At 36.3% G+C, this 16523-nt stretch overlaps 1 protein-coding gene across 1 annotated transcript in view; it reads left to right on the forward strand.

Moving 5' to 3' along the window:
* PPP3R1 (protein phosphatase 3 regulatory subunit B, alpha) overlaps positions 1-16523 on the forward strand; it is a 62410-nt gene that overhangs the window by 23388 nt on the left and 22499 nt on the right. Inside the window, exon 2 of the mRNA XM_044772602.2 lies at positions 10033-10072. Coding sequence (XP_044628537.1) covers positions 10033-10072 — 40 coding nt within the window. The remainder of the gene's footprint in view (positions 1-10032; positions 10073-16523) is intronic.

The following is a 16523-nucleotide window of genomic DNA, read 5'->3' on the forward strand; positions in this document are numbered from 1 at the left end:
TACAGAAGGGGAACTAAGTCAGTTGGATAAGGAACATCTATAAAAACCTACAGCTAACAATGTACTTATGGCAAAGACTGAATACTCTCCCCATAAGATCAGTAACAAGGCAGAAATATCTGCTCTCACCACTCTTTCAATATAGTGCTGAAAGTTCTAACCAGTGCAATAAGGCAAGAAAAGAATATAAAAGGTAATAGCTTGGAAAGAAAGAGAAACTGGCCCTATTTGCAGGTGACATGATTGTCTACATAGAAAATCCCGAGAAATCTACAGAAAAAGCTATAACTAATAAATGAATTCAGGAAGATTGCAGGATATGAGATAAACATACAAACATCCTGGTTTATATTGGGTAGTAAAGAAAAATAGGATTGGTTGGGTTAGGTATTATTTAATATGAGATAGGTTTTAAATTGTGAAGTTGAATAATAGATATGATTATTCCAGGTCCCATTATACAGTAGGATCTTTAAAATAGTTAACATACGTACCTTCAAACATTTGCTAGATGAATTCAAGCAATCTATAGAGTGTAATTTTGGCATTTATCAGGCTGGAAATTTTTAGTGTTTTTTTCCTCCTAAAATCATTTGACAAGTACAGATATGTTATGTTATTGACTTCTATTGGAAAACGAGCCCTGTTTAACAGTGGTATACTGTCTTAATGAATATTCCTGCCATGTGATGGCATCATAACTAAGTTTTACAGAGTGTTCACAAAATCCCTGGTGCCAGATTTGTTGCTATTAACTAAGGTCATGTTTGATTTATATTGCTAACAACTTGTACTTCTGAGATTTATTGCGTTTTCCTTTCTTATATGACTGTTGAACTGGCCTACAAAAGCAAATAATAAAAAGTTAAGCATACTCTATGTGGGAAACTTTTTGTCTCTTGGAGCAACAGGATACTTTAAGAAGTTTCTTGACCTCCTGTGTTTGCTTTCCCTTTCGTCCTCCCTCCCTTTCTCTCTCCTGTATTTAAGTATGTCCACCATCTTCATTAGCAGTCAAAAAATTTAACACAGCTAGGAGGACCCCTTGAACTAATCGGGCCTAACTTTCTTATTTCCTCCACGGAGAAGACACTGCCTAGAGGGACGGGTACTTGTGGACTCTCAGCTTGATAGAGACAGACTTGTCCCTGGCAGTCTACTCATAGTAACGATTTTTGTCTCTTGCTTCTGTCCTTTGTTCTTTTCACTTCCTTTTCCCCATGTTCACCTATGCACAGTTTCACAGCTTGTTTTGTACTTCTAGGAATGAGGACTGTCTGTTATAGAACAGTGATTAAGATGGTCAGTGATTTTTACTCTAGAAAAAAATTGATGTCATTATCATAATTATCATCAACTGTTGGAAGTTGGCAAGCTTTGTCTTTCAGCAGATAAAGACATTTGGATTGATTCTTTTTCTTCAAGTCCATATTATTCAGTATTGTTTTAAAAATTTACGATTATCAATTTTGGTACACATTAAATCAGTAGGAATAGGAAAATATTTTCTAAAGAAGTTTTCTGGCAAAGAAATGACAAAAATATTTTTGGATCTCTTTTTATCTCATTTTGTTTAGTTACATTGATCTTAAAATGTCAAGATGTGAGAGAATAAAAATAATTTTGTGGATGCATACTGTAAAGTTTAGAATATTTTCAAAGGGCATGCTGTCAGAATATTTAGACATTTATCTTTTTCTAGTAGACTTTAAGAGGTGACAACATGGTCTTATTTGGTTATAAGCTCTTCTTGCGAACTATAAATATTACTCAGTATTAGAGTACTGAGTAATACTTAAAGTGTGCGTAGATCCAAATTTAATAGACACTCGCTATGAAAAGTCAATAAAATACTCATTATTCAGCATCAAGGAAAGCGAAAATCTAAAGGTTTTTCTTTTCTTTTTAAAGATTGTCACCTGAGCTAATGACTGTTGCCAGTCTTTTTTTTTTTTTCCCCTTCCTCCTCCTTCTCCCCAAAGCCCCCCAGTAGATGGTTGTATATTCTAGTTGTAAGCCCTTTTGGTTCTGCTATGTGGGACACTGCCTCAGAGTGGCCTGATGAGCGGTGCCAGGTCCATGCCCAGGATCTGAACTGATGAAACCCTGGGTCGCCGAAGTGGAGTGTATGAACTCAACAACTCGGCCATGGGCCGGCCCCTAAAGTTTTTTAATAACTAGGCTTTTAAGAATTTATTGTCTCTCCTAATATGCCCTTAATCTTTATGTTCTTTAGTACATTCACACTTAAAATGCCACTTAAACCAAGTTTCTTATCTATATTTTTACATGTACCTATATAATTCTTCCTTGAATAAATTTAGGACAGTGTTAAATCTGGCAAGGGGTATCAAAAGATAGTGAGACACTTGCTGCCTTCGTGGAGTTTAAAATCTGAGGAGACTAAGTAAAGGATGAAAGAATTATAAAGGTTAAGATTACTGTTAAACTAGGTAGTTTCTGGTTTTTCATGATACTGCAAGATTAATCTGAAAAACAAGTAATTTGCTACCTTGAAATGCCTATGTATCTTATAAAAATAAAAATTCATACAGTTTTTAGATTTTAAATAATAGTATGAAACTTACTATTTTAAAGAAAACGATGGATTGTTAGCTTTCTTAACTAGAAACTTAAATCTATGTTTTGAAGCAATTCCATTATACTTGGGACTCCTTTGTGACTAAGTTTTAAAAATCAACTTTGTTGAGGTAAAACTTACATATAATAAAACCAGTTTTAAGTGTACAGTTAATGTGTTTTGACAAACATATATAGTTTTGTAAACACCACCAAAATCAAGGTGTAGAACATTGCTGTCACTGTAAAACGTTACCTGGTAACCTTAGCATTCTCCCTTCACTCCAGCGACCCCTGATCTTTCAAGAACTATAGTTGGCCTTTTCTGGCATGTATAAATGGAATTATGGGGTCCGGCCCCGTGGCCAAGTGGTTAAGTTCATGTGCTCCACTTCAGTGGCCCAGGGTTTCACCAGTTCAGATCCTGGGTGTGGACCTGGCATCACTCATCAGGCCATGCTGTGGCGGTGTCCCACATAGCACAACCAGAAGGACCTACAACTAGAATGAGCAACTATGTACTGAGGGGCTTTAGGGAGAAAGAAAAAAAAAAAATGATGATGATTGGCAACAGATGTTAGCTCAGGTGCCAATCTTTAAAAAATAAATAAATAAATTAAGTAAATGGAATCATGCAGCATGTAACCTTGTGTATCCGGCTTCTTTGTTTTAGCATATTGCTTTTGAGATTCATGTATGTTGTTGTGTGTATCACTAGTCTTTTCCTGTTTGATCCTGAGTAGCACTCCGTTGTTTGGATACACCACAGTTTGTTTATCCATTGGACAGTGGATAAACATTTAGATTGTTTCTTGTTTGGCCTATTAACAATAAAGCTTCTGTGGACATATGTATACAAATCTTTGTGTAGACAGTTTTTCATTTCTGAATATTATGTTAAACTTAATGTTAAGAGTCTACCGAAACTGTTTTCCAAAATGGCTGTACCATTTTGAGTTCCCACCAGCAATGTATAAAAATTTCAAATGCTCCACATCTTTTAGCCACATATGCCATATGTCTGGGTGTTAGTTTTCTATTGCTCTCTAACGAATTACCATAAACTTAGTGGCTTAAAGCAGCACCTGTTTATTATTTCATAGTTCTGTGGGTCGGGAGTTCAGCACAGGGTGTCTCTTTAGGGTATCAAAGGCTGAAATCAGGTGTCAGCCAGACTGACTTCTTGTCTGGAGATTCGGGGTAAGATTCTGTTTCCAAGTTCATTTAGTTTTTTGGCAGAACTCAGTTCATTGCTGTTTTAGGATTGTGGTCTCTGCTTGCTCACCGTCACCTAGAGGCCACTCTCAGCTCCTTGAGGCTGCCTGCATTCAGTGGCGTGTGGCCTACTCCATCTCCCTCGTGCTGAATTCTTCTCATTCTTTGAATCTCTGACTTCTCCTCTCTGCTTTTAAAAGGCTCTTATGATTATTCACACCCACCTGAATAATCTTATCCTGAGGTCAACTGATTGGGAACCTTAATTACAAATACAAAATCTCTGTGCAGCGGTACATAGATTAGTGTTGGAACAACTGGGAGAAGATGTTGTATACCAAGGGCTGGGGTTTTGGAGGGCTGTCCTAGAATTCTGCCCAGCACCCAACCATTTGTTCCACATTTTCAGCAACACTTGGAATGTCAGTTTTTAAATTGTAGCCATCTATATACTAGTTACATGTATAGTGGTATCTCATAGTTTTAATTTGCATTCCTCTAATGTCTAATGATGTGAAACATCTCTTCATGTGCTTACTTGCTGTGTGTATGTTTTTTGTTGTAAAATGTCTATTCAAATCTTTTCTCTTTTTTTTTTGCATATTGATATCCATTTGTTTTAGGATCATTTGTTGCAAAGATTTTTCCCCATTGAGTTACCTGAACAGAACACCTTTGTCAAAAATCACTTGACTTTGTGTATGTGTGTGTATTTTTTTCATTCTATTTTTGTTCCATTGATTCTTATGTCTATTCTAACAGCAATATCACTCTATTGATGACTATCTTAAGTGAGATTGTATAAGTACTTCAACATTGTTCTTCTTTTTCAAATTGTTTGGCTACTTAGGTCTGTTGCATTTCCATATAAATTTTAGCATCAGTTTATTGACTGACTTACATAAAATATTTCACTGGGATTTTGATTGGGATTCTTTTCTATCTGTAGATCAGTATGTGGAGAATTGTCATCTTAATGAGTCTTCTGATCTATGAACGTAATATAACTCTTTTTTTTGAGTGTGTTTAACATCTCTCAGCTGTGTTTCATAGTCCTCATTGTGCAGTCCTTGCATATTTTATTAACTTTATCACTAAGTATTTGTATTTTTGATGATTTTCTAAATGGAAGTGTTTTCTTAATTTCATTTTTCAGTTGTTGCCAGAATATAGGCATACATCTGATTTTTGTATATTAACCTTGTATCCTCTGACCTTGCTTCATTCATTTATTAGTTCTGATAGCTTTTTTGTAGTTTTTTAGGATTTGTGTATATACGCAATCATGTCGTCTGTGAGTAAAGGGGGTTTAACTTCCTCTTTCCTGTCTATATATCTTTTATTTCCTCGGTCTTGCCTTACTGCGCTGGTGCAGATAGCTTTATCTTGTTCCTGATCTTAGGGAGAAGGCATTTAGTCTTTCACCTTATTAAGTGTGATGTTAACTGTAGGCTTTTTGTAGATAAGCTTTATAGATTGAGGAAGATCCTTACTTTGCTGAGTTGTTGTTCTTGTTTACCATGAATAGGGGTTGAAACTTGTCAGATGCTTTTATTCTATCTGTTGAGATGACCATATGATGTTTTTTTCTTTTTTACTCTGTTGGTGTAGTGAATCACATTGATTTTGAATATTAAACCAACCTTATATTGCTGGGATAAGCCTCACTTGGTCATGATGTTTTATTCTTTTAAAATTTTTTCCAGATTTAATTTGCTCCAACATTGTTAAGAATTTTTCTATCCACGGTCATGAACAAATATTGGAGTACAGTTTTCTTTTTTGTAATGTCATTGTCTGATTTTGGTATCAGGGTAATGCTGGCCTCATAAAATGAGTCAAGAACTATTCTCTTCTGCTTTCTGAAGGAATTTGTGTAGGGTTGGTATGTTTCTGGACTTTGAATGTATGATAGAATTGACCAGTGAAGCCATCTGGGTCTGTAGTTTTCTTTGTAGGAAGATTTTTAACTCAAATTCAATTTCTTATAACAGCCATAGAGCTGTTTAGCTTTTCTCTTCTTGAGTCATTTTTGGTTGGTTTCAAGAAACTTGTCCATTTCATCTAAGTTAAATTTATTTTCATACACTGTTTAGAATATTCCTTTATTTTTCTTTGAATGACTGTAGGATTTGTAATGATTTGCCTGGGGGTTTATTTATTGACCTTTTCCAAGAAATGAGTTTTTGGTTTTATTTTTCTTTGTCCTCTTTAAATTTCATTAATTTCTGCTTTTTTCTTTTTCTCCCCTTGCTTTGGGTTTAATTTATTCTTTTTCTAGCTTCTTAAGGTGGGAACAGATCAAATAATGTCTGTCTTTGTGAATGTTCCATGTGCACTGGAAAAGATTGTTCTGCTGTTTAGACATGTTGGTATATAGTGTGTTCTTCAGATCTTCTCTATAACATTACTTGTTTTTTTGGTCTACTTGTTTTCTGTCAGTTGCTGTGAGAAATGTTAAAATCTCCAAATATGATTGTCTGTTTTCTTTTCAGTTCTATAAATGTTTGTTTTCATTTGTTTTGAAACTCTGTTATTCAGCGTACATGTATAAAAGAGTTCTGGTACCCAATTACAATGTGTGTGTGGAGTTTTTCCCCACACATCTGCACAATTCTTGGACACCAGGTGGGTGTCCTACAGTTCGACTAGATTCTGACACTACCTGGAGATAGCATCAGATTCCACAGGTTAAGGACTCAGTCCTACAAGACCTGTCCCCATTCTCCCCTTCAGATGCAAATTGCGGTTCCAGGTTGTCACCTGGAGTTCTGACCAACTGGCTATAGATTGAAGAATCCTATGACCCCCCCCCCCCCCTTTAGGTTTGATTAATTTTCCAGAGTAACTGACAGAACTCAGAGGAACATTTTGTTTACTAGATCACTGGTTTATTATAAAAGGATATAACTCAGGAACAGCCAAATGGAAGAGATACACGGGGCAAGGTATGTGGGAAGGAGCACAGAGCTTTCATGCCCTCTCCAGGTGCTTCGCTCTCCTGAATCTCCACGTGTTCACCAACCCAGAAGCTTTCTGAACCCTTTCCCTTGGTTTTTTATGGAGGCTTCATTACAAAGCCTTGACTGATTAAATCATTGGCCATTGGTGATTGTGTCAACCTCCTGCCCCTCTCTGCTCCCCCGAGGTTAGGGTTGAAAGTCCCTGTAGTCACGTGGTCTGTTCTCTTGGCACCCAGGGCCCATCTTTAGGGGCTTTCTCAGTCACCTCATTAACATAACAAAAGATAGATTTATGGTTGTCCGCATTTGGGAGATTCCCAGAGGTTTGAGAACTCTGTGCTAAAAACAGAGAAAGACCAAATCTATGTTTCTTATTGTAAATCACAGTATTACAATATATTGAGAATTGTTACATCTTCCTAATAAATCTACTCTTAACATTATGAAATAGCCCTCTTTAGCCCTGGCAATATTCCTTGTTCTGAAGTCTAAGTTGTCCAGTGTTACTAGTCATTGTATATTTCTTTTGATTAGTATTCGTGTGTTTTCTATCTTTTCACTTTTAACCTGTCTGTAACCTCTTTTTAAAGTAGGCTTCTTGGAGATAGCATATGGTTGCATCTTCTTTTAATTGAAGTTATTAGACTCTTTACACTTAACATAAGTAATACAGTTCTCAAAATGTTTGAATTTAAATCTACCGTCTTGCTATTTACCTTCTATTCTCATTTGATTTTTGTTCCTTTTTTCCTATTTGCTTTCCTTTGGCTTGAATGTTCTTTGTGATATCATTTTATCTTTTTTTAGAAGGTGGTTGCTGTAGAGTTTATACATTTTTAACATCATGCTCCACTTTCAAATAATGTTAGAATGTTTTCCTTGTAATGTAAAATCTTGACAGTATACATACATTTTTCTCTCACATTTGTGCTATTATACGTTTTCCTTCTACTCATTATGTACCCCACAATGCATTGTTATGTTTGTGCTAAATAGTTAATTATATTTTAAAGACATTTAAAAACGAGAAAAATTTTTATATTTACCTACATATTTACTATTTTTGGTAATCTTTATTCCTCAGTCTAGATGTAAATTTCCATCTAGTATCATGTTTCTTCTGCTTGAATTTTCTTTTGACATTTCTTGTAGTACGTGTGTATTGGAGCCTAATTCTTTTATTTTTTGATTATCTGGAAAAAGCATTTTGCCTTAATATTTGAAAGATAGTTTTGCTGGGTATAAAATTAGATGGGTTGAAGTTGAAGTAACTTTTTGGATATGTGGATTCTAAGTTTAGGAGAGAGATGAGGCATTCACTGTTGGTGGAAAAGCCCTGCGGAGCCCTAGTCAAGGCTGGTCCCTGGGTCTTGTGGACACTGGCTAGCAGGGAGTGATACAGGTAGAGGATGGATGGTATCATTTGTAAAGAATTAGTAACACTGGAAAGGTCAGTGGGCTGGAGAAAGAAGGGCCTGGTTTCAGAGTCCTTCCTGAAACTACCTCATATCCCTTTACCCATATTTATAAAACAGTTATAATGTTAATCACTTAAAAAAAATACAGAGTCACAATGACAATCCAAAGCATCATTATACTCTTTTGAGAGCCTCACAAGAAACATATTTAATTTTAAGGTAGAGTGGAATAAGATTTTTTAAAAAGCATATTTTAGGGGCCAGGCTGGTGGTGTAGCACTTCAGTTTGCATGTTCCACTTTGGCAGCCTAGGGTTCGCTGGTTTGGATCCCAGGTGAGAACTTACGCACTGCTTGTCAAGCCATGCTGTGGCAGATGTCCCACATGAAATAGAGGAAGATGGGCACAGATGTCAGCTCAGGGCCAGTCTTCTTCAGCAAAAAGAGGAGGATTGGTGGCGAATGTTAGCTCAGGGCTAATCTTCCTCAGGAAGAAAAAGGATATTTTAAAAAATTTAGTTGTGAAAGAATATGTGAGGCAGTAAAAGATAGGAATCATGGTGGCTATTAATAATAGATTAATGTCTATTAATTAAAGTGCAAAATAAGCAGAATAAGAACTCCATCTCTGCTTATTAATAAGGTCAAGCTTTATTAATGTTTGATATTTAAAGTTACCTAAAATTAAATTTACCAGTTCTGGAAAATTGCAGTTAATAATTTTCAAGAAAGAGACTAATTCTTGGCAGCATCATGAGAATTGAAGATACTAATTTACTGATAAGCTTTTATTAGACCTTAAGTTTACACAGAATAAAAGATACTTTTAGGAGTTTAAAAGCTAGCTAGCCAGACTAAAATGATTTTTCAGGCTGTATTCAATAACTTCTTAGGATACATAAATACATTCAAATATTTAAAGGTTAATCCTGTTATACACTTACTGCTAGACAGGGTTCAAGATTAGATAAATGGAATAATATAGGATGTGTGGTACTCAGTTTTATTGCTGAACTTTAAAAACTCAATTTACATTACTTTAAGTTCTGTAGCCTTTTTAAAAGATCTTCATGATTTTTACCTCACGTAAGTCTGTTATACTTGGAATTTTTACTGTTTTAGATTTACAACTACTCGCGGTTCCATTACTTATCAAATAGTGTGATCTTCCACCATGTCTGTAGTTTTTCTGGAGCATCTTTTTCCTTAAATTTCACATGGAATCCTAGTATGGAAAACAGATTTTACATTTTTTATAAATTAGAAGTTCAGATAAATTATATTAACTTAGAGTCTGTCCATGAAATAAGACTTTTCATGAAAATAAAAATTTGAATTGGAGTTCAAGTGGCTGGTTGTCTTACATTGAACCTATCTTCCTATTAATGTTTTTCTAATTTTAGTTGCACAGTGTATGGAAAATTCTTTCAGTGCAGGTATAAATGATAAGAGATTTTTGTTGTTTTCTTTTTGACAGCTGTGCAGTCTCAGGATGCTGTTCAATTAAATACAGATGGCAGGGGTAGCTTTATTCTGAGCTCTATCCCAAAATGAGTTTACCCAGCAAGACAAGTTAAAGCATTGATAGTCTCCAGTGGGTTAAAATTTGATAGACAACATATTTAGGGTATTTATAATATTTAAAGTAAATTTTAATCAGATGTGTGCATAAGTTTTAAGTGGCAGAGCCGCAAATCAGGCCTGTTGGATTCAAGAGCTCTTGTAGTTTATAGATCTAGATATATTAGTTTATGGCTTATTTCCCTGTGTTTCGTGACTCAAAATACTTAAGTTCAACCTTTTAAAGAAGTTTGTGCCAATTTTGTGACTAATTATTATTATTATTTTTTTCTCCAGGGAAATGAGGCAAGTTATCCTTTGGAAATGTGCTCACACTGTAAGTGAAATATTCTTGTTATCAAGAATTTCTTTTATTTACACATCTCTATGTATGTATATATATCACACACCTCTCTCTGTATGTAGCAGTTAGCCCTTAACTATTTAAAATAGGTAGTGAATTGACTTATAGTCTTTTTAAGTTATCAAGAGTAGGGAAATTTTTTTTATAGACCTCTTTATTGTTAGTATCTGCACCACGATGTAGTTAGAAATGAACCCTCAAATCTCAGTGGCTTAACGCAATATAAGTTTTTAACATTAACAGAGTTTCAAGTAAACAGTTAACTTATTTATCTTGCGGTTACATAAAATAAAGTGCTTATTGAAGGCAAAACTTTGGAAGACCAAGTAGCTATTGCAAAAGATCTTTCTGGGGAGACTGAGGAGTATAAGTGTCGGTGGGCTGGTTATTTCTGACTGTACGGTGGAGAACACAAAGAAAGAAAATGACAGTCTTAGAAGTTCTTGCTTCAAGGATCAATCAGAGGACCATGGGGCTTAAATAAAATCATAAGGTCTGTTGTGTGGAAAGGCAATGGTTGGGAAAGAGGGTGATCCAGAGAATTGGAATGGGGACCTCTAGTAAGTTTAGATATCATCATGAGATCCCAGAACTCCCACACCATTCTGAACTTCCTTATCCTTTCCATCCCTGTTTGGTAAAGTTGGTCCTGCCTTGTTTGGAGTCATCTTACCTTGCAATGAAGTGTCTGTTCCTTTTTGCCTCATTACAGCCCCTTTTCCCATTGCTCATTTTGTTTCATTAGTCTTCTTTCTTTTCCTAAAACCCTTGCCCATTTTTTTCATTCTCATCAACACCTTTGCTTGATTACGAGCTCCTGGGTAGAATGCTGTTCCATCAGCTCTTTACTTGACTAACTTCTTTGTCTTTCTACTCTCGGCATAAATGTCACCTCTTTGGAGATGTTTTGTATCTCTCTCCACTTCAGACTCTCTGTATCATGGGTAGTACCATGTTTATTTTCTTTATAGCCATTACCATAAGCTAAAACTTGTTAATCCATTTTACCTTCCATTTTGTAACTTCTACAGTTTTTTAAACTTATTTTTTAAATGGTGATACTCTATGACCAATTACCCATTATTCTGCCATCCCAATTTATTATTTACATTTTATTTAACTATTTCCTCCCAGGCTTTCCTTTATGAATTTCTTACATAATTATGATCAGATATAGGTTGTATGTTTCTGTTTTAAACATGAAGATAAAATATTGCATCCAGCATATTGTTAGAATTGACCAAAACCAAACCTAATTATGACTCTAGACCAGGGTTGGTAAACTACCACCTGCTGATAGTTTTTGTTCATAAAATTTTATTGGAACACAGCCATCCCATTTGGTTGCATATTGTCTATGGCTCTTTCATGCTACAACGGCAGAGTTGAGTAGTTGTGACAGAGATCACGTAGTCCACGAAGGTTAAAATATTTACTGTCTGGCCTCTTAGAGAAAAAGTTTGCTGAACCCTCTTATGGACTGTAGCAGTCTTCTGGATTTGAGAACTCTCCCTTCTGTGACTGCCTCACCTATTTTTGAAATATGGTCAAGATAGATTAGTTACAGACTAGTGCTCTGGGTGTTGTCCAGATCTATAATTCTTGTCTCTGGTAAAGTTAATGTGTCAGTTTTATAGTTTCCTTAGAATTGAAAGTGTTCTGCTCTGAATTGTGCCTTGCCACTTCCTATTCAGTTTGAGCCTGTTACGTAATTATTCTCCCAGTTGCTAGTGGGCAAGAAGGAAGTGTGGCAATCTTTAAGTAGCTAGGCGTCAGGCCACACACAGAGTTGGGATTAGCCATTGGAGTTCTACTCGGATAGGAATGAGGTCTAGGAAGTTAGTTTTTGTTTCTTGGTCAAGGAACAGGAGTCCTAAGGGGACAGTACTTCCCAGGTTTTTATCTTCTGCTCTCTCTTTACATCTGGGCCTGAGGGTCATTTACCTGGTTGCAAAGAAAAATGTAACAGGGCAAAAGGCAAGGTGGCCTCCCTTCTGCACATCCAGGATGGCAAAAGCCAAGTCTTAAAATGTGTGGTGGGTATGTAAGGAGATTCCATACCCTCTTAAAGCCGTCCCTTTTCATTTTATCCTCAGAACTTAGCAAGTGTTCTTTCTTGCGACTTCGTCTATGCTTCCGTGAAAGTGTTGGGCCTTGTCTCTAAAGATCCAGACTTGTCACTGGTTGTTCAGCCAGCTGTGAATCCATCTGAGTTCTTCTGTTATCCAGCATATGGTTTTTTCTCTGTTCCTTACTTGGGTCACTAGAATATAATGTATTTTTATCATATTTTTTACATGATTTGGATGTATTTCCCCAAAATGAACTTGTCTACGTTAAAACTACCACTCTTAGACCATCAACACATTGCAGTAATTTATTTTTTTTGCTTATTTGCAAAATCTCTTTTGTATTGAAAGAGCTTAGTGTTATCTGTAAACAGCTACTATCATATATAAGAATGTTAAAACCAGTCCTTGAGGGGCCGGCCCCGTGGTGAAGTTCATGCGCTTCCCTTTGGCAGCATCCCACATAGCAGAACCAGGAGGATCTACAGCTAGAATACACAACTGTGTACTCGGGCGGGGGGGGGGGGTGGTTTGGGGAGAAGAAGTAAAAAAACAGAAAAAAGAAGAAGATTGGCAACAGATACTAGCTCAGGTGCCAATCTAAAAAAAACCAAAACCATCTTTTAGGCACTTCACTCTTTATACTTCCCTGTTCATGTTAAATCTTGTGATGCCTTCTTACCCCTTCAAGACCCTGCTCACTTCTGTATTCTTGATGAGGCTTTATATAATCGTCTCAGCCTTCAGTGGTCCTCTCAACTCTTCAAGTGGTTACTGTCTGCTTTGTTCTTTTTTTTTTTTTTTTGAGGAAGATTAGCCCTGAGCTATCATCTACCTCCAATCCTTCTCTTTTTTGCTGAGGAAGACTGGCCCTGAGCTAACATCTGTGCCCATCTTCCTCTACTTTATATGTGGGACGCCTGCCACAGCATGGCTTGACAAGCAGTGTGTAGGTCTGCACCTGGGATCCGGGCTGGCGAACCCTGGGCCACCAGAACAGAAGGTGTGAACTTACCTGCTGCACCACTGGGCCAGCCCCTGTTTTGTTCTTTTGTATTTAAATTGTGCTACTTTTTAAAAAGGTAATAAAATTCTAAATTATTTGCTGTAAGGTACTGTCTTCGGCCCTGTGACATACACAGATAAATAAGTACTCACAAAGTGCTTACAGCCTAGCTATTGGGAAAAAGAGAAATGCATAAATTATTAGAGTTTCGTTATGAGAAATGAAAACAAAGGTTCCAAGGAGGTAAAATTACCTTTAATTAAGGAAATTAAGAGAAGCTTCATCACAGAAGGGATGATATTTGAAATTGTTTTTGAAAGCTGTGTAAGATTTGAATGCTGATTAATTCTTTCACCTATCTGGTTGTTTTTCAGTCTCCTTCAATTCCATTCAGATCTTCAGTCTTGTGTCTATACCCCTCCATGATCCTTTCCGGTACCCTGCTTTTAATCTGATTTTGTCTCCTAATTCTTAAGAAAACTGGGAGCATTTTAAGTGTTAACCTCATTACATTCTCACCCCTCCACCCCTGCCCCTTCCACCCCTGCCTGCCACACCCACACAGCTTCCCAGCCCCACACTTGCGCTCAGCTGACTCCTCGTCCTCAGTGCAGAGGTTGGGTTATCCCGCCCCATTCAGGGTCAGCCTCTTCATTCGTGCTTTTCATCTCATCCTCTGTCGCCTCCAGGACCTTATTTTGTTAGCTTCTCTCTGTTGTTTTCCTGTGTCTTCACCTTCTCCATCTCTTCAGTTTACCAACATAATCAACTACTCTGATCCTGATCCTGCATGTTCCTCTCAGTTTTTCTCCATTCTTTCTCATATTTGAGCTTCTCAGAAAAAGAGCGTATACAGTTTTCTCTATTTCCCTATTTCTGCTAATTTCTTGGCCTACTGCAGACTGGCTTTCATCTCCTACAATATACTGTAACTGTTACTATTAAGGTCACCTTCATTTTATTGACAGATTGCCTAATCGCCTAATCTGATAGATTGAAAAAACGTGTAAAATCATTGGTGACATTTGGGGGAAACTTGAGCACTGATTATTTAATATCAAAGAATTAATTATTAATAATTTTTTAGGTATAATAATGTGATTTTTTTAAAAGAGTTATCTTTTAGAGATAAATACTGAACAGTTGTAAGGAAATGATATGTTTGGAATTTGCTCTGAAATAAAGCAGATGTATAAATAAAATTTCTCGTGTTAATGACTGAAGCTGGATGATAGGTATATGGGATTCATCTACTAGTCTTTCAACCTTTGTATGTGTTTGAAATTTTCGTATATAAAAAGTTATTTTAAAATGAATAGAAAATGAAAGGGAAGTAACTAATATCAAGGAGAAATAATTATTTAATTATAGTTAAATATGGCTTGTGACACAGCAAGCTTTAATAATAAGAGACTGTTTAAGTTAATTTTCACCAACAAAAGAATTGAGGCATTGTCAGTGGAAGCCTAAGTGCAGTGCCTGCATACAGGAGATGCTGAATAAATGTCTGTTGACTGAATAAGTTAGTAAGAGCTTGGAGCTGGTCTGTAGAGACTAGTTGGATAGTTTTAAAGGCTGTACCTTTAGGAAAACCAGTCACCCCATTTGTTTTCATAAATAGTATTAAGTACTTATATGGCATTTAAAATGTGCCGGGTGCTATTTTAAGCACTTCACGTACATTAACGTTTTTAATCCTCACAACAGCCTCTTGAGAGAAGTATTATTACTTTCCTCCATTGTATAGATGAGAAAAAAGAGGCAGAGAGACCTTCAATACTTGGCCTAAGGTCACACAGCAGTAGGTAAAGTAATAAAGCCATGGTTGGAGCCCAGGCAGTCATGCCTCCAGAGTCATATTTTTAATCACAATACTCTACAGCCTCTTCTAGTAACTCTTACAGGATTAATGTCATGTTTGTCTACATCAACGATTTAGGCAAAACTGGGCTTGTCAAAGACATAGGTAGGTATTCTTTGATTTTTCGTTTGTTTGTTTCTCAATTCAATGTTCACTTTTTTTTGTTTCGTGAGGAAGATTGGCCCTGAGCTAACATCTGTTGCCAATCTTCCCTTTGTCTTTTCTTGCTTGAGGAAGATTGTCCATGAGCTAATATCTGTGCCTGTCTTCCTCTGTTTTATATGTGGGATGCTGCCACAACATGGCTCTATGAGTGGTGTGTAGGTCTGCGCCCAGGATCCAAACCCATGAACCCTGGGCCGCTGAAGCAGAGAGCGTGATCTTAACCACTATGCCACCGGGCTGGCCCCAATGCTTGCTTTTTATCTAGTTAATTTTTTCTAGGCCACTATGACTGTTTCTGTTTGTTGGCCAGCCTGTCTGGGCTAGGAAATGTGTACTCTTTGGTGAGATTTGCTCAAAGTTGAGACCTTAATTGTAACTTGGCATCATAGCTTGGAAGAGTGAGTGCAAGATACCACTTTAGATCGTTTAAGCAGAGGACTAGATTGGGGCACAGTTGAAAGGGTGAGTGGAAAATCAGATTCAGTTTATTTTTACTGTTGATAAAACCAGTATTCTGAAAGGTTTTGACAGAATTTGTAAACACAGGGCCTATTTTGTAGACTGAATGTATATGAAAGACTAATAAGTCTTTTATCTAAAAAGATTTCTCAGGTCTCTTTCATTGGAAAGTGACTCCAAGAAGATCTTGGCAGATTCTGTAGGAGTGTTTCCTTTTGCTTAATGTCCTATCTCTGGAAATCTTGAAGACATCTTTAGCCATTAGGAAACTGCACTCATTTTGAGCAGATAGTCTCATATGCAAGCAGTTTTTTGTTTCTGGTTTGAATATTTGCAAGTGACTTGACAGTGTAGAGATACTGACTTGACTTGGTGCTCTTAATTTCTGCTCACAATCAGGTTGTCTCAGGCTGGTTTACGTGTCATATTCTTAACTTAGTCTAGGGTTTTTCTTTGTTGTGAAACAGAAAACTTTTTCAGAGAAAAAGTTAATCTAAAGTTAATTTGACTTCCTCCTTCATTTCTGCATTCCTGTATGTTTCCTTTCTTATATGGACTAGCTTAACTCACTTCAATTTTTAAATAATGTATGTTTTAAAGAGTAATTTCTGGTTTACTTCCAAACCTTTATTCATCATTTCAGAAATCTTTGGAAGAGAGCTTTTTAATGTCAGTAAAAATTCAATTTTGAATATGAACAGGTAAAAATGTTTTAAAACACTTTTCCTAAAATGCTATTTATTATAAGAAAAGTTTTATGCTATTCTTTGAAATTGACTTGTACATTTGTTACTTTAGGTTAAAATCTTCGTAAATTTATTACATAAGTCATGCTTCTTAAACAATCTACCAGCCATAGTTTAT

The sequence above is a fragment of the Equus asinus genome, chromosome 6, assembly GCF_041296235.1.
Source record: "Equus asinus isolate D_3611 breed Donkey chromosome 6, EquAss-T2T_v2, whole genome shotgun sequence".
Lineage (NCBI taxonomy): Eukaryota > Metazoa > Chordata > Mammalia > Perissodactyla > Equidae > Equus > Equus asinus.